The 24,482-nt window shown below is 41.2% G+C and overlaps 2 protein-coding genes and 1 long non-coding RNA gene across 3 annotated transcripts; all 3 read right to left on the bottom strand.

Moving 5' to 3' along the window:
- Positions 1-5,893: 5,893 nt before the first annotated feature.
- On the bottom strand, positions 5,894-10,610 carry LOC135281423 (fatty acid-binding protein 5). The gene is made up of 4 exons (XM_064390267.1): positions 10,292-10,610; positions 7,360-7,532; positions 6,292-6,396; positions 5,894-6,158 (listed from the first exon to the last, which is right to left on the bottom strand). The coding sequence occupies exons 1-4, from the start codon at positions 10,365-10,367 to the stop codon at positions 6,108-6,110; spliced, it is 405 nt and encodes a 134-aa protein (XP_064246337.1). The 5' UTR covers positions 10,368-10,610; the 3' UTR covers positions 5,894-6,107.
- Positions 10,611-12,053: 1,443 nt separating this feature from the next.
- On the bottom strand, positions 12,054-14,344 carry LOC135281417 (uncharacterized). The gene is made up of 3 exons (XR_010348075.1): positions 14,203-14,344; positions 13,670-13,793; positions 12,054-12,433 (listed from the first exon to the last, which is right to left on the bottom strand). It is a non-coding gene; the product is annotated as an uncharacterized LOC135281417 (long non-coding RNA).
- Positions 14,345-20,907: 6,563 nt separating this feature from the next.
- MRPL53 (mitochondrial ribosomal protein L53) lies at positions 20,908-24,231 on the bottom strand. Its single transcript, XM_064390261.1, has 3 exons — positions 24,074-24,231; positions 23,014-23,126; positions 20,908-21,329 (listed from the first exon to the last, which is right to left on the bottom strand). The coding sequence occupies exons 1-3, from the start codon at positions 24,160-24,162 to the stop codon at positions 21,202-21,204; spliced, it is 330 nt and encodes a 109-aa protein (XP_064246331.1). The 5' UTR covers positions 24,163-24,231; the 3' UTR covers positions 20,908-21,201.
- Positions 24,232-24,482: the final 251 nt, after the last annotated feature.

The raw sequence follows: 24,482 nt of genomic DNA, 5'->3' as shown, positions 1-24,482 counted from the left end.
TGTAAACGTTTGCATTCCAGCTTGAAACTCAAGTTCCAGTTCCATCTGGATATGATGAAATTTGTCCCGGTCTGTGGAGCTTTAGCTCATAGATAATAAAGGAAACAGGTCTTTTCAGATGAAGTTGTTTACTTCATTTGATTATCACAAGTTTCATTCAGAAATTAGTAGCACTGTCAGTATTTTAAAAAATAAATTCAGCAGAGATTGGCTTTTTGGGTAAATATATCTATTTACTTTCTTAGGTCAGGACTATACTGATTAAATACTGCAGAAAATTCTGTTTGAAATCACTTCAGAACAAGCTTAAGAACAAAGAGCACGTGGAAACAATTAAATCTCTGGCTAATATTGCTAAGACATTTACTGCTTTAAAATCAGACTTTCAAGATGTCTGCCGTGGATGACATTGCATGTAGTTGGGGTGGAAAGTTGTGCATTTAGTTTTTGTCATTCTCTTGGTGCTGAAAAACAGAGCAAAGAAAACAAGATTTAAAAAAAATAAAAAGGGGGAGTCTGGACAAGATACACATATTAATTCTTATTTTTCTTAAAACCTGTTCCAGTTTACCACAACAGCTGGATGTTCAGAACCAGAGTCTGAGCGACCTGTTAATATTTTTTAAAATAGGAGAAAAAGAATAATCTTTATGAAGAAAGTGAGCATACAGAAGGATAATGCTCGGGCTCAGATAAGCATGGGCTGTGTTGTGCTAACAACAGGGGGAAGGAGAAGTGAGGAAGTTAAGGCACTGAGGCTCTGTGATGTCTGCTCTATTCAACTGGCTTCCTTTGCTCTGTCACAGTTTCAGAAAAGCAGCCAGCAGTTAAACTAGCCCTTTACAGCAGGACCACATTCCATCCAGTGGGCAATGAGTGGGCAATTATTCAAATACCCCCAGCAGAGAAATACACCTTGAATTTTCATTCTGCATCTCACCAACAGAAAAATATAAACATCAAAGAATAGAAACCTCTCATTTTCTGAATTTTATTTATATAATTCTGGACAAAGCAAGGTGGTTTAGGAGAATGAGATAATAAAAAGCACTCAGAGCAAATCCCAGTATCAGACCCTGCTTTACACAGTTTAAGAGATAGTATTAATATTTTGCCTTAATTACACTACACAACAAAATATGAATAATTCCTACTGGTATACTCTACTGCTACCTATAGAATTAAATTGCCATAACAAGACCTGGTCATATTCTAGAGTGAAGAGTCAGTCCAATTTGCCTTCAGCTCAACTTAGCATGTACCCAAGGAGCCTTTGCACTCTAGGAGTTTCCAGAAACCCCCTGTCATGGACTCTCTGATCTCAGTTCAAGGTTTCCCTGGAGGTCAAGCCATGCAGGCCATCCTACCTTATCCTGTATGCTTTTGAATTTGCTGATCACCACACAGGACTTGATCACAGGGCCCCAGAAGACCATGCCACAGACATTCAGGCCACAGAACACGAATGGCCCTGGGGTATGCATCAGCAACTCACTGCCTTCCCAGCTTTAAAATTGCACTCAGTCCCTCAATTTTCTGTTGAACTCTTGCACTGCACAATGAGCTCACCCTTAGGTAACACTTTTTCTGAAGGTAGACTCGATGATTTCAAGCAGGAATTTCCAAGGGAAGCAGATGCTCTGCCTGGAGGAGCAAAAAGTCCAGTCCTGGATAAGTGGTATGCATGGTCCTCAGACTGGGATATTTGTCTTCTGGTATTTAATTTCAGAGTGCACATCTGTGATTAATGACAAACATGTTATTTATTTTAAAGTGTCAACAATACTAATTGAGATTCAGCAGATTTTTGTAGGACATTATTTGAAACTTCTTCTAGGTTGCATGTGTTGCAGAAACTTTACATTTCTTCTGAAACTATAATGAGCTTTACATGTAAATATCTTCAGAATATAATTAGGACCACCTGGGAGAGGGAATTGATTTTGAAAACATTTTTGCTGGAAAGGAAACCAAATTCACTCTTGGGAGCAGGGTCTCTCATAGTGTTTCCTTTTCCTCTGAAATAATAGTATGAAGTAAAACCATTCTGGGAAGTGTCAACAAAAACTTAATTTGATGTGCAAGGGCTGAAAAGCCAAAGCTGGAAGAACCATGGGACAAAAATGTGTTTACACAGATGCTGGATTTTCTCCAAAACCTAAGAAAATAGTGCTAAATCCTCTCAGGGCTGAACAATGGGACTGAAATTAGGCATCAAAGAATAATTAATATATGTTAACTTCTTCCCACCCACTCTTACACTGGCTTTTTTTTCCCTTACGATCACAAATAATCAACATAGTGCAAAGGCTTCTAATCCATCCATTGTGTCAGCACATACTTAGGCAGGGGAGGAATCACCTACAAAGGTCTGAGTGGAACTGGTCTACATTACTGCTTTTATTTTTGTTAAACCATTTTATGTAGAATATAAAAAACATGGCAGTTCCTTTATAGAAATTAGTTTTAAGCATGAATTTTTTGGTAAAATCTGAAGATATCTGAGCTGGACACTTATCCTCTGATAACCAGCTCAGGCACAGACTGACATCCCAGGCTGAGCTGAAATGGGGCTTCTGGGCAGAGACTCAGCTCTCTCTTAGGACCCTGAGAAATATTTACAGGGCACTTATTTTCAGCACTTGACCTTAATAAGAGTTACTTTGAATGGATGCTTCATGAAGCAACAGAATTCATAGGACATAATATTATGTAGAAGTAGATAAGGTGGTTTATGCAATACTAGATTTTTAAGTCTTAACCTGAAAAAAAAAGAGTGTCTATTCAATGATTATTTTGCTTTTCAGATCTTTGAGTCTCAGTTAATACAGCCCAAGTGTCCAGTGGCAGAGCAAAACTGTCTTCCTACACTTGATCTTCACGCCTGAAGAAATAAGCACTCTTTTTTTTCTGGACAGCCGACAGCTATCAGTCAAACCATATTCTCAGAAAACTGAGATGTTTCCTACCATGGACTTTGTTTATTAAAAAACTTTGATCTGGAGGGCATATGTGAGGTAGGAAGGGGAGAGGAAGAGGAAAAGCCGGTGTTAATTGCAGAGATTGCAGGCAGAGTGGGATAACAATTCTGAAATAAATCATAATACCAAACCATAACAGGAAAACCCTTAATAGTCTGAGCATTATACAGAGCCAACAGACACTCCACAGAGCACAGTGCCATTTCATTAGTGTTCCTGGAAAGCTCAAACAAGAGACTTCCTAATGTGGTGGAATATCAGATCTAAATTACTCAACAACTTCATTTTCTACTCCTTTATCCCACTTCACAACCAAAAATACTCCACCTACCCACCCACTCACTGACAAAGACATCAACAGCAGCCTCTTCCTTGTAAACAGCAGAACTACAGCAATTTGAGAAGACAGTGAGATTTAAAGATATAAATTGGACACTGCTTGTAACTTTAAATAAATGTGTTTTGGACATGGAAATTGCTTCTCTTTGAGCAAGTTCTACTTGGCAGCTTCGTTTGCTAAACATGATTTTTTCATCCCTCCAATGTATTTAAAAAAACATGCACTAAAATGTCACAACAAAACTTGTCTCCTTATTTATTTCTTTAGCATTATAAAGCAGTCCTGGCTGGATAATGCACAACTTCTTATTTTTTAGTTCTACTCAGAAGTCTTATTTTCTGCCTTCATATGTGATAGAGTGAACTACAGCTATTCAAATGTCAGGACAATTGGTTATTTTGCACTGATAGGAATATTGCGTATATAAACTCACCAAGCATGAAGCTTTTTTCTAGTATAATAAATAATAGGAGGAAACTGGAAACTAAATATATTTTCAAGTCCTGAGCATTATAAATCTTGGCTTGCAGTACTATAGAACAATCATCATTTTTAGTGTATGGTCTAATCTAACACAAACAGGTTGTATATATGGTAGTTCTGGGTTACAGTACACTTACGTTGAAGTTGCTGGCAACTGAGGCTGGAGCTAACATCAAAATAAAGCAAATAAATATGTGAGGCTAAGTAGCTCTGGAGAATTAGCTCTAAAGAATTCCAGTTTCCTTTTGATCTGCCTCTTATCATTGGTCAGCTTCTGTGCTTAAGATAATTTGTCTGCCAAGAGCTCTTGCAATATTTTACTTCCATTTAATGTCCAAGTGTTACTTCCATGTGCAGTCTTTCCATCATCAAGGTACTTTAATGGTCCATCTCCTTCATCAGGCCACCTATTTTCATGACATTTTTGGAAGAATTGTCAGCTTTGGGACCTCTAGCCTCTACTTCACATGTGGCTGAATTTGGAGAGCACAGATACACAGACTTTATAAGCCTTGTTTCCAAAGGAAATCACTGTGAAAAGGCACTCTTCTGCCTTTTGTTTTACAAGAAGTGATCTCATTGTAATCAAAGCGGATGTCCTAGAAAAGACATTGGATTGTTTTTCCATTCAAATGAAAGATAAACAATTAACACTACCCAGGATCAGGAGTAAACAAAGCAGGGCTAAGTGATAGACCAGTGACCTCACAGAAGGCTTAATGCCCAGTTGAGAGCAGCAACACAGTCTCTTTAGGAAGGGAGGCAGGATTTTCATACCATGCCTGATGCTGTTTGGTGTATTTCTGATCTGAAATTTAGTAGGTCCCTTATCAGATTGGTTCATTTTCCATATTACTCCTGTGGGTAGGTTCCTTCTATTTCTAATGTCTGTGTAAGACTGCACCCTCTATTTTTAGGGTGCATATTAAAATGAGGAAAAATACTACTAGAAAATAATGTGGAAAAGGACAACCCACAAAAAGGAGTCACAGAAAGAAATTGTAAGAAATGTTCTCCAGGGAGAAATGCTCTCCAGAGAGAAATGCTTTCAGATGACAGAGGTAAAGGGAATGACATTGTAAGTAGTCATAAAATTATGAAAAAGATAAATGGTCCAAAATTATGGGAAAAGTCACTTTCCATGACACAACATAGCAGATTTTTCTATTTGAGTAAGCTCAGTAATATGATACATGCACTGAGCAGCTAAAATCTCAGAAGTAAGAATTGATTCTGCAATGACAGATGCAGAAAACAGGACCTGTGCAATTCATGATCCCCAAGGCTCCTGAGTTTATGGAAACATTCCTGTCACCAAATGGTTTCACTTTTAGGACATGCTTGTCTGGTATCACAGAAATTCACCTAAGCCTTTTAAATTTTTGTCTCATCTGACATCTCTTTGGCAGAATAATAGCATTATAGGCTCTGTTTCCCAACCAGTGTAAAAGTAATACTCAAGACACTGATATTTCTGATTATTTATTATGGCACTTCAAAGCATATATACTCCATTGCTAGGTGTTTCAAACAAGTAAAAAAAAAAAAATGAGGCTTTAGGTTTTAGGCAGTATTTCAGCAATTTTTGTTAAGAATTTTTATAATGTTACTAGACATGGAATAAGAGCTTTGCTAGGAAAAGTCTTCATAAAATAAGGCTTCCTTTCAAGAAAGTGTGTATGTGCTTGCTTAGATTCATCATGTTCATTGGCTTACTGGTATATCTTACTGTGGGTATTATATATTGATAAATACTGTGGTTATTATATATTGAAATTTTTAAAACTGTGGGTTTGAAACACAAAAAAACCCCAAATTAACCCTGAAAATCCATTCCTCTACTTAAACACCAATATAGGTCATCTCATATTTATACCCACACAATTCTATTTACTTTGTAACATGAGAGTTAGAAAAAACATTTGACGTTTGGGCTGTGGAGTTGTTCCAATTTCAAATTTTACTATCCTAGAAAGCAGGGATGTTTGTGATATATTGGCTTGTTTTGTGCTGAAGGCAGATTGTAGTAGAGCCTAAAACCAATATTATTTTTTTTTAAACCTCACTCAAAATTCCACTAGTAACAATGTTTCCACTTCATATATTCAACAATTTTATTTAATAGCCTTAGTTCAGAATAGTTACATAATAGTTACATCACGGCTTTTAAAAAGAATTGCACTCAGCTACTCAGTCCATTGAAATACTAGAAAACAGGGAAAAGGAAAATACGGAGTGAAAAGGAGCTCTGTCCACTGAACTGAGTTGTCTGCAGCAAGTTCCTACTGAACCTGAAGATGTCCTCATGCCTTCTGGTAGGTTCTAACACACTTGACACCATTCATGTCACACTCCTAGAAGATAAAGAGATGGATTTATTAATTTACCTCTCAATGCAGACCAACAGGGAGAAAAGACACGTTAGGAGTTACATTTCAGGCTACCAACCAGCAGCACTTGGGGACCAGAAAGTGGGACTGAACTCACCACCACCAACTGTCCATCCACGAGCTTCCTTGTTATTGTGGTCTTCTTGCCATCCCATTCCTGCTCTTGAATCAGTGAGCCGTCATCTTTTAAGCTGACAAGAGTCTGAAAGAAAAACCTGACCATCAGTATTTTCCCCATGACATTTGGGCAGCACTGAGGCTTTTCAACACCTTATTCCAAATGAAAGATTCCCACCCCAGATCACTCAATAATAATTTTATCATTGACAACTACAATGCCGGAAATTATCTTAAACATTTTATCCATCCTCTTCTTACAGTAACTAACTCACTGCTCATTCACTCGCTGCTCCGACACATTTCTGCATCAGACAAACCTTTGACAGCATCCACAATTTCAATTAACAGGAGCAGAAGAAGTTCTCTGTACATCTCTTTGTTACATGGGCTTTGGGCTTTTGTGTAGCATTATCTGATTGTGCAATAACAGATGAACTGAAAGTGTGTGGCTGGAGGGAGGGAGGTGATAAACAGAGAGCACTCACAGGAGGAAATTACATACATCCTTTGCTTTTTCCCTCCTTTGGGATAAATATTCTCCCTTCTAGGTGCAAGGAGAAAGTCTTTGCCTTCTAAAACTGGAGTTTAGTGCCTGTAATTCACATGGGTACTACCTCCTGTCTATGATCCCACCCCACACTGAACCAGGCTCTCTTGTAATGCAAATAAAAGACAGAGCAGAAAGGTTAACCCTAGGGCTGAATTGCCTCTGATTAAACATCAATGGCGTTTTTTTTCCACAGGCTTCAAATGAAGTGGCATTTGGCTTTAACAGGGATTTAGAGGTCTGTTAGTTTTACTAAAAAAATGCTTCTGCTACAAAATGCAAACAGCAAAATACACAAGACTATTGATTTCAGCACTCTCTCTTTGGAATTTGCTTAATCCATGTTAAAAAAAATATTTCAATGAGACTTACAGAGACAACTGCTCATTGAATAAAGCACTGTTAGTGTGGATGTCAAAATTGATTTTAAAATAGCATCTCCCTCTGTAAAACACCCAAAGAATTGCCTTTTTTCAACAGAAAGTCTAGTATACTGACCTGAGTTTTCCTGCCATCTAATGTATTTTCCTCAAATTTCTCACCGAGCTTGAAGCTGAACTGTGAAGTTTTGAAGGTGCTTTCTGTTTTCATGGTGATTGTGTCCCCATCCTGAATAATGTAAACGTCTGGTTTGGCCATGCTTCCCATTTTCCTCATAGCCATACCCACACCTGCAAGGCGAGAGGCACAGAGTGTCACAAAGTCAGTTAAACCCTCGGGCTTAGGGCCACATAAGAATTCAAATACCTAATTCCCATTTAATTAGGCACTTAAGTACACTTGAGAATCAAAGCTCAAGAGCCACAAAGAAAGAGGATGTTTTAAATTTTCCACAGATGAGGAAGGAAAAAAAGCTTATTTGCAGAGTTACTCTTTTGTTTCCTTAGAGAGCTAAATTTATTTTGCCCACTAGAGGATTTCTAAATATCCCAAAACTCAGCACTGATTTTTTTTTCAAACAGAAATAAATAGCAAAAAGGAAAACAAATACAAAAGCTTAAACCAAAATAAAATTATTCTCTTCAAATTCTGAGCACTTCAAAAAGTCTATAAATTATTTTTATTGACAGATTAATCCATTTTATTCAAACTTACTCAATAAATACCCTTCCATCAATTTGTACACCATTGCAAACATGCAATTTTAAATTAAATTTCATATTTTACATCCTGTTTATAAAGTATGGAGTTGTGAATTAGAAAATCATTATCACAAAAAAAAGTGCTTACACACACACATTCAAAAGACAGAGAAATGGAGAAATGAGCAATTTGCAAATGGCTGAAAATTCATGATCTGGAGACAGCAGCCCTCAAAACTCTTCAGACACACCCTGCTTCAGCTGCTGCTTGCACTGTTTGGCTTGAATCTTTTTGATCTGAAGGATGAAAACACAAATAAGAGGGTAGCAGGCACCAAACATGAATCCATCAAACTGGTAAGTGCATATCTGAGCCATGAATTGATATGCAACCAAATGGGGCAGAAAGCACCACCAAGTCATTGAGTGCCTGGGTTCTGCAACTGGAATAGTTAAAAAATATTGTCAAGTATCAGCACAGCACTCCCCTGGTATGTGGAGGTAAGGGTTGAGTCCTTGAGAGGGAAATAAAGTCCTTTCCAGACGCTGCTTCTCCAGACTCAAATGAGATTCCACAACTGAGCCTTAAGCTTAAGCTCACAGAGAAAGAACAGTTATCCTCAGTCCAGCTTTTCTGATCAGAACTGGAAATGATTGCCACAGTAACCTCCACACACATTCTGTTGCTGTAGTCCAGGCCAGAGTAATCAGGGAGTTATTTGATCAGCTACAGCTTGGGAGCCAACTCAACAGAGATGAGCTGCATGTCTTCCATATGGCAAGAAGTGAAATTCCAACTTCTTTATCCTCAAATGTTCTTTTGCACAGAATGAACAGAATCTGCGTGGTCTCATTTATGGTGCATCAGTAGGATCAAAGGCAGAGTTTCACAAGTAGCCAGCAAGGGTGAAATCCAGTAAATGACTGGCTCCTAAAATATGACTTGTTCTAAATTTAATTGCCTAAATTGTAAATGTAAAATGGAAAAGTGACTGGGTTTATTATTTCAGTCTAAAACCAAACAACAGTCTGGTTCTGCCTACACATGGGAGGTGCTCTGCAGTTGCAGCACCTAATTTCTACTTTGAAGTTGCAACTTGGCACACGCCTAGGTCTGGCCATTGGACATCAAGGCACCAAGGCATCCTAATCCGTGGCTCACCCAAGATGAGCTTTAAATTCTTGAATTTCCTCCAAAGTCTCCCACAGAGTTCAGTCCAAAAGGCTTTCTCATATCATACATATCACATACTGACAGGCCTCCCAAAATGTAATTACAGCCACCACTGTAATGCACTGTCTGCAGAGTGAAAATGCAGTGATGCTTTTTGTATTTTACATGAAGAACGCAAGACCTAAATTCCTTCATCTCCTCCCTCTAAGGATAAGCCTACATCTTCTGTCTCTTGAGAAAATATCACGGCTTTCATCTGTGAATAAATCGCAGAAAATAATAGCTCCTGGGCCATATAGACACTGCTAGGTATCTATCACCTGTCAGCCAGGATGCTCAAAGTGGCAAATCAGAGCTTGCAGATGAGGCTCCTGGTCTGCTAGGTGTGTTCTTCATCCGGTACCTTCGTGTTACAAAATGTAGGGCAGCCTGGACGCAGGGCTAACAAGCCAGGACCATCTCCCTGAGATAAAGGTGTGACTACCCACAGAAGCAAACAGGCAAACAGCCTCCGGCAGGGCAGCCGGTTACCCACAGGCAGCTGATCCAGTTTGTCTCTCTCGGGAGGAGACACCCAAGGTGACTCGGCGGGGAGGCAGCCCCGGCTCGGCAGGTCTGACCCGGCCCGGCCCCGCTCGGGGCCGGGGCAGCCCGAGCCCCCGCAGCCCCCGCCCGAGCATTAGCGCCGAGGGAGGGGCGAACCGGCCTAATCGCAGCCGGGCTGCCGGCACCAGCTGCTAATCCCGGCTCTGCGGAGGGAGGCGGCGGGGAGGCGCAGCGCTGTGCGGCGGGAAGGTGCCCGCTGGTGCCGGCACCTGCCCCACAGCAATTACGATGCAAAAAGGGTCGCTAACATCTTTAGGACGCGGAGCCAGGGGCGGCAGCAATCCCGCCAGGAAAGCTCTGCCGCCGGCCAGCGCTCCGCTCCCGGAGCCGAGAGGGCGCGGAGCCCCGGCGCTGCATCCCGAGAATGCCGGCATCACGCCCGCAGCCGCCGCCCACCCGCGGCTCTCGGCCGGGCTGCATCCCACCCTCGGGCCCGGCTCCGGGACCACGTTCTCCGCGGACCTTGGACAGAGCCTCGCCGGCCGGCAGCGACAGCACATCCCCGGGGCGGCATCCCGGCATCCATCCCTCCCTCCCTCTCGGGGGCGGGGAGCCGCCGGCTTCTTACCCAGCTCCTTCATGTACTCCTCGAAGCCCTCGCTGGAGACGAGGCACCATTTACCCAAAAACGCGTCGATGGCCATGGCGGCGGCACTGGAGCTGATGGCGTCCCCGCAGAAACGTGGAGGCTGAAGGACGGGCTGCAGCGCGGCCGCGGCCGCCTTTATAGCCGGGCCGGCAACATGTGCTGCCGGGAAGAGCCAATGGGGCTGCCGGGAAGAGCCAATGGGGCTCCCGCCGCGCCCCGGCCCCTTCCCCGCCGAGCCCCCGCCCGGCGAGTCCCGCCCGCGGCGGCGGCGGCAAGAGCGGGCACGCCGCGGCACTGCCCGCCCTCCGCCCGCACACACGCTCACGCACACAGACACACTGACACAGACACACTGACACAGACAGACTGACACACAGGCAGACACACTGACACACAGACAGACACAGACACACTCACACTCACGCAGACATACTCGCACACTCACATGCACAAATAGACACGCACGCAGAGAAAACGCAGACTCACTCTCACACACACGGACTCCCAACCCCTCTTTGCACCCCAGCTCGGGAGCGCCCAGGAGCGGTGGGACACTACCAGAGCTGTCCCGCCGAGGGATGTTGTGGCCTCAACGCTCCTTCGAGCACAGACTCCATCCGGCGTGGTGAAAGAGTCCAGCGTGCTGAGTGCCGGTGCCCATGCGCTCCTAACTGGACTCTGAATGCTAAATTATACTGTTTATTACACGGCATGGTTTTTTGGTTTTGTTTTTTTGGGTTTTGTTTTGTTTTGTTTTTGTTTTGTTTTTGTTTTTTTTTTGTTTTTTGGGGTTTTTTTAGGTTAATTTTAAAAAAAAACATCATACGGCACAGAGACAGAGCAATAAGGCACCAACACCCCAAAGCAGTTTATTGGGTTTGATTGCCAGCCTTCTCAACAGCTCGCCAACTCCCACTGGTACATCACATATTATTGAACTACAACAATCCATAGTTACTGTGACCCGGGAACAATCCTTCTACATACACACAGTGGTCAGTTTAGCAAACAAAATCAATGAAAATACAGAATTAATGTGGGCGCTTGCAGTACTCAGGAAAAATCAAACCTGAATGCAACCTCATGCCTTAGCAATGGAAAAAATGGAGATATGATATTTTGGTTTTAGTCCATCTTGAACGGCAATTCCTACTTCTTAAAGGAAAATGCTGCAGCTGCCACTACTGTACACTGGCACAGAAGTGGCATTATAAAATACACTCTCTCAACAGGCTCTGTGAGGTTTTGACCAATCTCTTGTCAAATTCCCTCAGGTAAGTGATTTACTGTCATAATCTGTGAGGAAGCTGCTATTATTAAGTCTCAAAAAAAAAAAAAAAATCCTGATTCCAATGTACCCCCAAAATTTGTTTCCAACATCAGGGTTATGCCAATCTCTGCCTCTTTTGGTCTTATATAACACCGGATTATGTATATCACACAGTTACTTTCTCCTGTCTGGAAAAAGAGAAATGTGAAGATACATCTGGTATCTCAAGGGGGGTTTTTTATGGAATAACAATTACTGCACTTCTCTGCTGGTACTTTCATAAAGGAGTTTGAGATGAAGATATCAAACCAGAGGAGACAGCAAGGCAGGTTCTGTGCTGGTTCCAGCATTTCCCAATATGAGAAAGTCCCATAAAGCCAAAAGTTTTGGAGCAAAGAGGACCTTTTCCTTTATGCTTTTTTGTGATACAACTTCGCACAGCAGCTAGAAGCTTCAAGACTTTGTGGAAAGTCAAATTTGTCATACACAAAATAAACAGATAATGTTTGAACTGATATTTTAAAAAAAAAAAATTCCTCTAACTATCCTTCTCTACAGAGCTGTCTTTAATTACTTTCTGCTTCTCTGACTGTATGCTTGCTTTTAATATGCAAACAATATTATAGCCTCTGCTCATAAGACAGCAAGTCACATTGCTTTTTTTGTGTTATTAAGTAGGTATATTGAAACACAAGACTTTCAACATTCTTCCACTTTTTTTTTTCTTTAATTTAATTTTGTGTGTGTCTTGTGAAAGAGATTTCAGAGTAGATGTTAAATTAGGGTGATCTTTACTGACTAATTCATGATAGTTGAATCAACATACTGTCCATGCTGCAGTTCTCTGGTTGCTTACAGAAAGGATAAATGAAAAGCCATTAGATTAGGGATCAAACAGAATCATCCTTCAGGAATTAGAAAGTCTTCAGTCTTGTAAAGCAGGGACAATTTCTAGAAATAGAAATCTTGGCTTTACTCCATATGCACTAGCAAATAATTTTGGATCCACATTTCTGCAGTGCTGCCTGCAGATGGCTTGTGATATGCAAATGGTAGTCAGGTATAAGTGCTGATAATGCAGCAGAAGATGTAAAATCCACTATTTCCATCTAGTGGTGAGACAGTATTCCTGGATCTGAAGTACCTGAAGATCCAGTTACCCACCTGTGCTCAACACTGCTACAGTTTTGAATCCTCCCACAAGTCATTTGGTCTGATTTATTCTCCTCACAAATTTTTCAGGTCTAGGCATGTAAGTTCATACAAGACACAAGAAAAAATATACTCTTATCTCTCTTTTCTGAAATGCAGATTGTTAGTATGAAAAAATCTCACTCAATTCTTACTAATTTTTAAGGTTTTGCAAATTAATCAATCCAGTGATATGGATTACTGGCTGGGATGTATCAATGCCACATCTCAAAACTTCTTTGAAACAGAATAGTGTTGAAACTGTCCGTGTAGCAAATAAAGTATCTATGGGGGCCAGAGATGTATTCTTCTGGGTAAGGTACAAGTGGCCTGGGCTACAGAATATACATTGTTTCTTAACTCAGCAGTACAGTATATATTTGCCAAATACCACTCCTACTGTGGGAGGCAAACTAAAATGTTCAGATATCCAGAGGTGCTTGAGCCACAGGGATTCAATCCTGTAAATCTCAATTCCTGCCTGATATGAGGCTGACATCATAAGCAAACCTTTTGTGTTTGTGTAGTCTCCTCTTTAGATACATGAAAAGAGAAGCAGCAAATACATGCTACCCTATGGACAGTGTTGAATCCCTATGCCACGTATTATTGTTTCAGTGCAGACAGAATACATTCTCTGAAGTTTTGCTCATTTTCACAATGAGCTATATATTGTCCAAGAAAAGGAGAATCAAATTTGCAATGAGAAGTGTAAATTTTTCTGAGGAAATGAGCTGCACGGCAAGCACGTAGCCACACTTAGGAGCAACCACCACCTTGGCAGCTTGAGCCTAACCAGGGTGAATGCTTTCCTGAGGTAGTCAAACCCTTACACCTTGTAGGATGGGAGGGTATTACAGCTCTTCATTACCAAGTGCAAGGAAATGTGCACAGACCTTCATTCTTCTCCTTCGGGCAGGTGCACATCGTGCAATGATGCTTCATCCAACGTGGGAACTGCGGCCAGCAGTGTTTGAGGTTTCTCTTCACGTAGCCATAGATTCACCTCCTGCATGCAAGCTAAGCCATATTTTGTCTTTTGGAGTCACAATACCTGCTGCTTGGGCAGGGCACAGCACCACCTCCTCGTCTGCAACATATCACTAATCAGGCTCCTTAGGAGGTGTAACTTTTTCCCTAAACCTTTACTCATTAAACTGCCCATATGTTTAACTTGGAGGGAACCCAATCTGATAGAGCTATGCTCTACTGTGTAAGGGAGGATCTCGCTTTCCTTCTAGTATACAGACATATTGTGTATTCAGACCACCTTTTCTAAGTGGTAGTCTTCTTTTAGATAAGATAACCTCTTGAGAAAGCCTAAAAAAAAAGGTCACGAAAACTGGACATCACTGCCAAAATTTTACTCTTTGGCTTATCCCTAGCTGTCGAAAAAAATTAAAGCAGTCTATGAATAATAGCTACTCACCCTCAAGGCATGGATGGGAAAAATTGCATAGGTAGCAGAGTTTTGTTTCTGTTTCCTTGTTGTACAAGTGTGGTTTTCCCTTCCCAGCCATGTCATCACCAGGCAGGCATGATGAAACACGTGCTACAGTTGCCTGGCTGGCCTAAGGAAGCTTTGCCACTCAAGAGATGTTTGCTTGGGCAATACTAAAGCAGGGATTATGAAGCAACAATGCACGAACCTGCAAGTTTTCCTTGGTATGTCAATATGCACAAGACCTCGTGGTGTATCAGCATTTCATTACCTCTGAGCTAGAAGAGCTGGGCATAGCTTTGTTTTATCAATGAGCTCTGTGCAACACATCTGGTTTTGAGTCAAAACAAAGCCATATTGCTCTCCAGCGTGGAGCATGGGTCCAAAGAATCCTTGCTGTGGATCTGGAGACTGCTGCATCTGCCCTGGCAGCCAGCAGCTGGGGTGGACAGGCTCACGTGTGCCAGCGCCGCGGCGCTGCTCCTGCCACAGAGCATTACTGCATTACTGCATTACTGTAATGCAATTAGCGCGCTGCCAGCCTGAGCCCAGCTCCTGCACGTTGTCAGCAGCACGTTCAAAGCAAGGTTAAAGGGAAATGCTTCTAGGGCAAAGTTTACTGTGGCAATGGTGTCACAGCTCACCGACTGAAGCCTGCCTCAGTGATGAGAGAGAAAGCTCCAGAAGCCTGCAGGGACTTGGAAGAGGACTCCAGGACTCATTTTCCTCATTCCCAACAAAAAATGATTGGATGTCAGATCCAGCCCTGGTCACAGTGACTGCAGATGTGTCAGTTTGTACCTAACTTCAGAAGCTTTGAAAATTCCTTTTTATTTAGCAGCAGTATCTACCCTGAACAGTAAACATCCACATATAAAAATAAAAAGCATTTTTATTTATCTTCAGAATTTTATAATCAGCATAGTCATTACAATGCTAAAAAAGATATTAGGGTGACTACAAATCTTCCATAGCTGTAGTTTCAGCACTGAAAAAGCCTTTGATTCATGTAAAACAAAAGCTCATTAGCAAGGAATACCTGCTCACAGAAGAGATTTTCACAACTTTCACAAACACTCTGGCATGGCTTTTAGAAACATCAGATGTACAAAAAAAATCATCCCAAATTATGTCTCTGTAAATAAAGACAAATAAAACTTCAACTTTGTCCTTCCTGTGCAGTCTGGAACAATAAGGACATAAGGGAAAAGACACAGAATGTCAAAATTATTTGGAATAGGTAATAACAAAACAAATATTTTTACCAATGATAAATAATTAGATTATGAAATTTGGAATCAATAAGGTACAGATGTACCCACTGGATTTTAAAAGAGTATATAAGGCTATAGCTTTTTTCCTTGATTGCATATTATAAGTAGAGTTCCATTACTGAGGATATTGATCAAGCACTGTGAAGGGAATCTCAGGAAAAAAAACAAGGTTTCATTTATAGTTATAACCATACTTCTCATTCTCAGGATGTCGCAAAGGAGAGCATCATAGTACAGAAATTTGAAGGGCAGAGCTTGACACTCACACTCTACAGAGGAAGTGTCTTCTCATTGTGATGTGGATACCAACACCTTTCCCAGGAAAGCTGGAGAGGGGCTGCAATTGCTCCTCTTCCTGTTGGCCAAAATCATGTAATAGGGTACTAGGAATATGGGTAGGCTGTCTACCTGGCCAGGGCTCCCAAAGGACTTCATCCTGGGATGAAAAGGGCTTAGGTGTAAAATGCCTGAGGCGCAGTTGATGGGGGTTCCTTTCCACCAAACAGCACAAGCCTTCTCACACCTGCACAAAGCAGGAAGAGAGAGGCTCTCTGGGCTGCTGCTCAATGTAAAAAAAGCTTCCAGTTCTGACTTACTTTTCAAGACCTCCTTTTTCATGGACTGTAGAAGAACATTGGGGGAAAACCCTTTGGAAGCTAAAGCTAGTTTTTACTATTAACACATTCCCATTGCCAACATGCTAGGTTTGCAAAGAGGGTTGATTAAATGACTTGTGTTCAAAAGTCTTCTAAGAAAATTCTTGCCTCTGGCATCTCAAGCTACCATGCAGGACAAGCAAGTATTTTCCAGCTTGCTCTTCTAGACTTGAAAAGTCTCATGCTATTTGGGTTTACATCCCTGATTCCATCTCAAGATTTGATGTTACATATCTAACAACCAGACCAGAGAAAATCTGTAAGGAAGTAGGAAATTACACTAATTACACTGCAGTTCTCTGATTTGTTCCTATGCTTCTGCCAAAAGTTTTTGGTACTGACTGCCACCTGTTCTTTCATGTGTAATTTAACTTGATACCAATCTAGCTGTTTGAAGGAAAGAAGTAATCACCTGATCCTTAAATTTCTCATTCACAGTAAATACTCTGAAATTCATTTGAGCCATGCATTTTGAAGTTAAGTTCTATAAATCTTCATCTATAAAAAGATACTTTAAAAACTCCATTAAAATATTTATTGTTTCTTTTATTCATGCAAGTGACTTGAACCATTCAGATTCCCCAATAGTGAAAAGACAATTCCGTGCATCCATGCAAGAACTGTGTTAGAGAGGACAAATTTGCTGGCTTTGCATGCCAACCATGTTATTTTTACAGCAAGGTTGGTCTTTGACTCCTTGTTGAAAAAGGGTGGAGCGTTCAAATGAAACAGAGGAGTAGTGCCTGAGTAAGGAAGGATCCTGCTGTTTTGCCTCCTACCTGTCCTCTGAACTTCCTGCAGTCTGAATTGTAAAAATCTGTCCGCTAAGGATATCTTTCCCAGGCTTTGCTCCTATTGACCAAGCATCCCCTTCACAAACATGTATGCTTTGCACCAAAACATGGCCCACTTTTCCAGCTATTTTGCCTTAAAAGAAATATTCATTCATATGGAAACAAGTCAAACTCACCTCTTCCAGTGAAGCACAATGCAAAGATCTCCTTTGATGTGCCATTAACCTCTGCCATTAACACTCCCAGTATGTAGGAGACTGCTTTAACAGTCAAACAGAATCTCTAGGCTTGCCTTAACCCTGCTTTCAAGTACCACTTTGGAACTTCAGGAGTCAGGATCAAAACAGGTCAGCAGCTTCTTTGCCTTCACACCCCTAATATCTGTCCGTGGGCGCATCCTTAGTTTTGTAAAATCCTGAGAAGACCAGCTCAATGTAAAGACCATTTTTTGTTAACTTAATCAGAAGCCAATACCACCTCTAGCTGTTCATGCTGCTCCATCCCAGCAATCATCAGCTTACACAGCAAGGCTGAGCAGGAAGCAGAGAATACAGAGTGGTCCACCAGCGGCAGAGTACCTTGGCTACTGGAAGCTACTGCATGCTCTTGGCAAACAATAAAAAGGGCTCAGAAGAGTGACTCAGGCCTTCCAAGGGGAAAAGGGGAGCCTGGATGAGATCAAACAATACCAGTAAGGTAAAAGACCATTAGGCCTAGAGATGGAGAAGGCAGAGAAGTGCATCTGGAAGAGGCATCACTGATAGGAAATGTGCTGGTCTCAATGTGACTCCAAGCCATTCAGTGGAAAGGCAGGGCCTGCATCCAGGGAAACTGGTTGCACATAGAGTTGGTGAGGTGGGCAGTGAGCCAGCAATTCTTAAAACTGCAAGGAGTGTATACGTGTATAGGAGATACACTTGAAAGCAAGCATCTTGAGAACTGTTAAACACAGTCCCAGGATATTCAACTTTTGAAGGGTTTTTCTGGCTTCCTTATACCACATAAATGCCTTGGTCATTTAAACTTCAAACAAGCAAAGGTGAAGAACTTGCAACGTTCTCTAACACTGCTGCTCCTAGTTGAAATCTTTAATAAAAATACCATTATCTTGTTCTAAAAACAGTGCTGCAGACACTTAAAAAGCGAATACCTCAGCCAGGTTGTGTTATCTGAATGGCATATTCATCCATTTCAAGACTCTTTTCCCTATGCACTGATAAGAATGTCTAAATAAATAGGTATTTGTACAATGAAAAGATCTAAGATGATTCTAATAATTGCTAAATCTCCAGGCATTAGAGATTTAGTCATTTTAGTGTCATCACCTGCTATCAGACATTCTATGTGGCCATGGTATTTGCATGGAGGCAATCCTAGTTTTTTAGGGTCTGTTCCAGTTCCTTTTATAATTGGGCAAGCACCCATATTTTTGGTGGGATACAATAATCAAGATTAGTGGGCTAAAAAAATAACAGCATGCAAAGTCAATGCTCACCCAGACACGCTTTGTTGTGCATGAGTGACCTTAATACCCTGTACATCCCCAGTGCTGGCCTGTGCATGTCAGGAAGCTGTCAGAGCTTTGTTTCAGGCAATCAGCAGCAGGAGCTGGGAGTGCAGGAGCAGCTTGCAGCAAAGCTATCTAAATGCTCAGGGAAGAAAGTCATTACAGATTATCTTTAACATACTTGAAAAATAAATTCGTACCTTTATCTCCACGATACAGGGAGAGAAATTTTCTACATATTAGCATAATAATCATCAGAGGAGTGCCTTCTTGCTCATCTTGCTTGTTTATATCACTCCAGTATCTTGTAGTCTCGAGGATGCACATTTTTAGCTTGATTTTTCTGTCCTGTAGGCTCTGCTTTACACGTTGCATATTAAAAACCCAGTCATTACTTCTTTTTCATGCACGAAACGTATCAGAGCTTTATCACTGCAAACTGCAGCTCCCAGCACCCACAGCAAAAGCAGCACCAGCCTACACATCTCCTGAATTGTTGGTGATCCCTCAATAGCAACACCAGCCTACATCTCATCCCCTGAATTGATGGTGATCTCTCAATGGCAAAGTTGCAGGCCTTTGGCCCAACCTAAGCAGGAAGGTTGGGCGTGTGAGGATTAAAAATGAAAGCACTTAGCAAAAGTGTATGTTTTTACAGAGGAGAATGCCTATCCACGCTAGTAGTAAAAAAAAAAAACAAAACACCTTTCTTTCACAACAGAAGGGATTCATTTTGGTGATAAAAAACTAGCTAGGATCTTCATTTTTCTCTCTTTTCTATTCATATAGGCCCCAATCTTGGGCCAAAATAAATACTATACAAACTTAATTATTGTTAATGATTAATTATTAGTTAACCCCTGTTTAACTCTTTAAGCACTTACAGATGGCTATTTAAGATGGATATAGGCACCTCAAATTAAAAACAAGTTCTGTACACTGGTGTACAGACTGTCAGAGAAAGAAAAAAACCCTCAGCAAACCCTCAGAAATCATTGATATGCTACAATAAGAGGGCTTTTGAGCATATAAATACATGATTAACCAGGAGAAAAAGAATTGTGCATAGGTCTTCCACTTGAACAACTCTCACTTTTCCCACAAAGCTTTTTCAGATAAAGTCATGGTATATGATGTTATTCTAAACTGTGGGGAAAACAAAACAAAACAAAACAACCTGTCTTTTGAACATTCTTATTTCAATGTGGTCCTCTTCTATGGTACTCCTCTAGCTTGACAGGATTTAAAATCCTCTCTGTTTCAGGTGTTTTCATAACCCCTCTGCTGTAACAGAGCTCAGTAGCAGGTTTAGCAGCTCAGCACTCCAAAACCACTCTGAAGAGTTGGTGGCCTAATAAAAAAACAGGGTTCCAGTGCAGAGAAGGTATTTATCCCGGACAAATTTATTCACATCTCTTGTTCCCACATCCAAATTTCATTGAATTGTCTTATCTCACACTTTTCTCCTTGTTGCAAACAAATGGGAAACACCCAATGTCTTCAGGACAGCTCTCCTCCTCCAACACAAGATATCACCTTGACTTCAATATTCTAATGAAGAACTTGCAAAGAATTATTACCTTGATAGTGCTATTTAGAACCACCCTGCATTCAGAATGGACAGTGTCCATTTAATAATCTTGTCAAAAGTAAAGTAAAACAGTTTCAGATTTGTGTCCTAAATCTGCTGCCAACTTTGGAAATACTTGTACTAGTTTTAGAAAAATCAGGCTTTTGATTATAAAAAGGTAGAAGTAAAGCCTCTCAAGAGTACCACACCTGCAATCCTCAAAACTGGAACTACATTTTTGTTATGAACAAAACTGATGCACACGAAACACATGTGCAGGTGACACCTTCACCTGCACAGCCTGAGGAGAGATTGACCCTTCCAAACCCACAGAGCTTTGCAATACACATGAGACATCTAAGCAGTTACTTTAATAAATAATAGGGTTGGACATGGGACTATAAACACCAAATAAAGCTCTCCCTTTGATCTTTCTAAAATAGTTAATGAAATATCCCAAAAGTGAGTGACAAAACCACTACAAAACTGAACTTCAAAGACAGCCCTTTTCTCCAAATACGAAAAAAACTAACTTGAGCTAAAGTTAGTTACTTTTATTCAGGATGAGTAACTCTACTGTGAGTTGACAGTCCCATAACCTTGTTACTTTAATAGCTGAGCTGAATTTACATTTACCAAATTTCCCACTTCCTTCAAAAAAAGAGGAAGAAAATGTTAGGGACTTAGCAACATGATGTACTATAAACAAAGTAGCACAAAAACCACTCTACATTTGCAGCCTGCTGTCCCTCACCTAAGTCAATACTTCTATAAGTTTTCTTCAAATGTAATAAATTTAATAGCTTTCAAACAATAATAATAGCCTCTCTAAAAATGTTCTGCCTTACATTTACAGAAATTTCGTAGGAAATAATGTCCAAAGAGATCTGGCTTCATTGCAGTATTAATTTAATAGCTAATGTGCATTATTCACATTGAAATGCAAATACATGTGATATTAGTCCAACATGCAGCTGCTTAGAAAGATGCATTCATGCATCTTATTCCACTCTGAACCACTACTGTAAGAAGATGTGTTGATCTAGTATGTTCTCCTTCAAGGGAAGGCAGGGAACATTTAAAGTCTTTTGGCCATCTCTCACATTTTGTTGCATAGGAAAAAGCCTTCTGTGCAGACTGCTGTTTCTAACACATGTCGATGCAAACACAGCTGGTTTTCCATTCTTCAGGGATTCTTCTTCTTGCTCTTCTGTTCTTCCTTAAGGTCTTTTGCATTACATCTGGATGCCAATGCTGTTAACATTTCCCCTGTCGTCAAGTGGGCTCCCTTCATTATCAGTCGATCTCCATCAGCTACAAATGAAGAAAACCTTGAGAAGTCACAAAGGGACAACTACTCTGGTGTGCAGTTGTTTTGTACATATAAATCCAACTACAGTTCACCCTGTCTGATTAGAAAGTGCTCCAGCTACCAAGCAACATTGACTATGCACCACTGCCAAACAGACATATCAAACTGCACACAATATGCGTTTAATTTTCACTTCTGCATTGCATTATTGAAAAATGTGAAGCATTTCTCTAGGTATGCCTATAGTAAGAACACATTTGATAAGAATGGCTCACACTCTGCTCCCAAAGTCATCTCACAAAAGGCAAGTAAGGCATTGGAAGGCACAATTTCCACACATGGCTAAGCATTTTAGTAGCCTGTTGTCAGTGGTCCATTTAACGTGCTTTTTCAGCCAAAACAATGAATTGGTTCACACAATCCTATGATTATAATGTGAAAAAAAAAACCAGGAAGCACTAGGATTTCTAGAATTCTGAAAGAATTTATTTTAAAACAGGCAGGGAGCAGTAGAAGGTGAATATTACCCAAGTTAATTATTTTGCAAGATTTGCAAATACAAAACTGACAGCCAAACCCATATAGTGAAATACCATGCCTGGCATCCACGTTCCAGCCTCATTTTTGCCAACTACAAGGGCTACCAACACTTCACTGGAGAAAAATCAGCTTTTAAAATATGAAGAGTTTAGAGGTGTCTTGGCATTAATGAAATAAACTGGTTTGGGTTTACACTGTGAAAAAACACAGAGCTTTACTGCTTTAGTCTTAATACTTCATAAGGATGAGAAAAAAAGAGGCATAGGGGAGAGAGAGACAAGGAATGTTAACATTGAAATAGGTAGACTTTCCTGAGCACAACAAAAAATATTCAACACTTCTGACATTTCCACCAATTCACTAAAAATATGGAACTTTAAACATAGGAGAGTAGCAGAAATCAATATTAATGAAAACTTTAATGGGCTACATGACATATTGGTCCATTACAGCACAGCAGGAAAGAAGATGCAGCCAGAGAAAAGGACAAAAGCAGATTAGAGCCATCTGTTCATAGCCTGGAATCTGGGACGCTTCCAGAACTAATGAAATTTCCACCACCAGTTCCCTGCCTGCTCCCTACACCCTCAAAGGAAACCAAGAAATTTGTTGTACATAGTTGACCTCATTCTGCAGGTCCATCTGCACAGGTCCATCCTCAGCCATCTGAGCAGTTCCTTCAAATTACAGCTACTCAGTTGCATAAGCAAATAAAGGTATTCAACCTTCTGTTCTCAAGACTGAGAACCTGTGCTCCACCACAGGTAACATAAAAAAATTATGGAAAGAAAACAGATTATTATATAAAAACAGAGCTACATTTACTTTCCTGGAATTGTACCTGACTGCAAAGTCACATAAGTACATCACTCCAGAAGCACACTCAGCTCCAATGTTGTCAGTTGTTGGATCTAAGACCCCTTAGAATTCACAACACTAGAAACATATATATATATACATTTTATCCAGACATCAGGCTGTTAGTTACACACTCTTTCTTTTTTCCCTCCCAGCTGTTCAACATCTAGTTATGGACCAGAGGAAGAAAAAAAAAATCACAGTTAAAAAAAATAAAATATAGAATACAATAACATTGTAACAACACAAACCCAGGGTTTTTTGTTTCTTTAAAAACAAGCTCCTTACCAAATGTAACATCTACAACTGGTTCAGATCCATCATGTCTCACATCAGCAGTCACTTCACAGTTTGTGTTAGTAGCTTGGACTTTTTTATGGTAAATACTTTGGAGAAATTTTCTGAAATATATTAAAAATATATTAAGTATGGTATAGACAGAAATTAAACATACTTCTAAAATTAAAGTAAACATACTTCTAAAATTAATTTGTACATCTTGATATTGCTGTGCAACAGAGTACAAACAAAATAGGATTTGTACTTAAGTTCAGACAGGTACTTCTTATCAGAGAATCACTCTTAAAATCCAAAAATCCAAATTCAGTATACATTCCTTATATACTAATATGTAAAAAAAGCCTACCAAAGAACTTTGTAAAACATCAGTGTATACACTTTCTGTGTTTCTCTTAGCTAGATTAGTAACAATAATAAAAAATAAACAGCAAAAGCATTTTTGCTTTTCTTTATGCATCATTTGCTCGCCAATGTTTTCTTGTTTGGGTTTGAGACAGCATTTATTTATATGACATCTTTGGTCTCCTGTAGATTTCTGAAATGCGTGACAGCTACTTTAAGCTGCCATTCTGGCAGTTTAAAAATATTCTAAGTTAAGCTGTGTTACTAAATTAATTTTAAAACTAGGTGTGCCTGTAAAGTCATTGCAAAACAGCATTTTGGAACTGTTTGGTGCAGAACCCAGAATTGTTTGGAACTGATTGTTCTCCAGAGCATCGCTGGGGAGACGCACAATCCCTTACATTTCTCCAAGGATTAATTAGCGGGATAGAGGAGCCGCTGTTGCCCCAGCGCCTGGAGTGGATTCCCACCCTCACTACAGACCGGCTGCTGCGGGGCTGAGTCCTCTGCCAAAGCTCGGGGCACACGCCAGAGGGGAGCACGGCTGGGCCGGGCCCCTCGGCACCGCGGCTCGGGTGACCCGGCCCGCGCCAGCCCAGCCTTGTGTCCCGGCAGGCCGCAGGAAGGGCGCACGGAGGGCGCCGGGGAGCCTACACACAGGGAGCCCGGACAGAGCGGGCCGGGGCCGCGCCCTTGGCCGCCTCACCTGGTGCTCTCCACGTTGGGCTCGAAGGGGCAGAACCGGACCACGATACTCTTCACCGGCCGCAGCACCAGGCTCACCTTGGACGCCATCTTCTCCCCACGCCCTACTACAGCTCCCAGCAGCCCCCGCGCAGGGGCGCTCGGCGGCAGAGGCCGCGCCGGCCCGCCCCGAGGGCAGCTGGGAACTGTAGTCCGTGCCGCGGCCGTGGGGAGGCCCGCGGCTGTGCTCCCTTTGCTGGGGCGGCTGCCGGGCCCACGAGCCTCGTTTGATTGCCCGAGGCATTCGGGGCCAGGCTCCTTCCTGTGTCACAGAATCATTTTCTGGGTTTGGGTTGGAAGAGAGTTTAAATTTCATGTAGTTCAAATCTCCCCTGTGCAAGGGCACCTTTCACTAGACCAGGTTGCTCAAA

Source organism: Passer domesticus, chromosome 1, assembly GCF_036417665.1.
Source record: "Passer domesticus isolate bPasDom1 chromosome 1, bPasDom1.hap1, whole genome shotgun sequence".
Lineage (NCBI taxonomy): Eukaryota > Metazoa > Chordata > Aves > Passeriformes > Passeridae > Passer > Passer domesticus.
This window is presented reverse-complemented; position numbering and strand designations above follow the sequence as displayed.

Coding starts and splice junctions, on each gene's coding strand:
- LOC135281423 (XM_064390267.1), bottom strand. CDS start 10,367: ATGGCCATCGACGCGTTTTTGGGTAAATGGTGCCTCGTCTCCAGCGAG. Junction 6,397..7,359: donor TAGATGGCAGGAAAACTCAG/GTCAGTATACTA, acceptor TTTTTCTTTCAG/ACTCTTGTCAGCTTAAAAGA. Junction 6,159..6,291: donor TGGATGGACAGTTGGTGGTG/GTGAGTTCAGTC, acceptor TTTATCTTCTAG/GAGTGTGACATGAATGGTGT.
- MRPL53 (XM_064390261.1), bottom strand. CDS start 24,162: ATGGCGTCCAAGGTGAGCCTGGTGCTGCGGCCGGTGAAGAGTATCGTG. Junction 23,127..24,073: donor CCCAACGTGGAGAGCACCAG/GTGAGGCGGCCA, acceptor AATATATTTCAG/AAAATTTCTCCAAAGTATTT. Junction 21,330..23,013: donor AGTTGTAGATGTTACATTTG/GTAAGGAGCTTG, acceptor CTTCATTTGTAG/CTGATGGAGATCGACTGATA.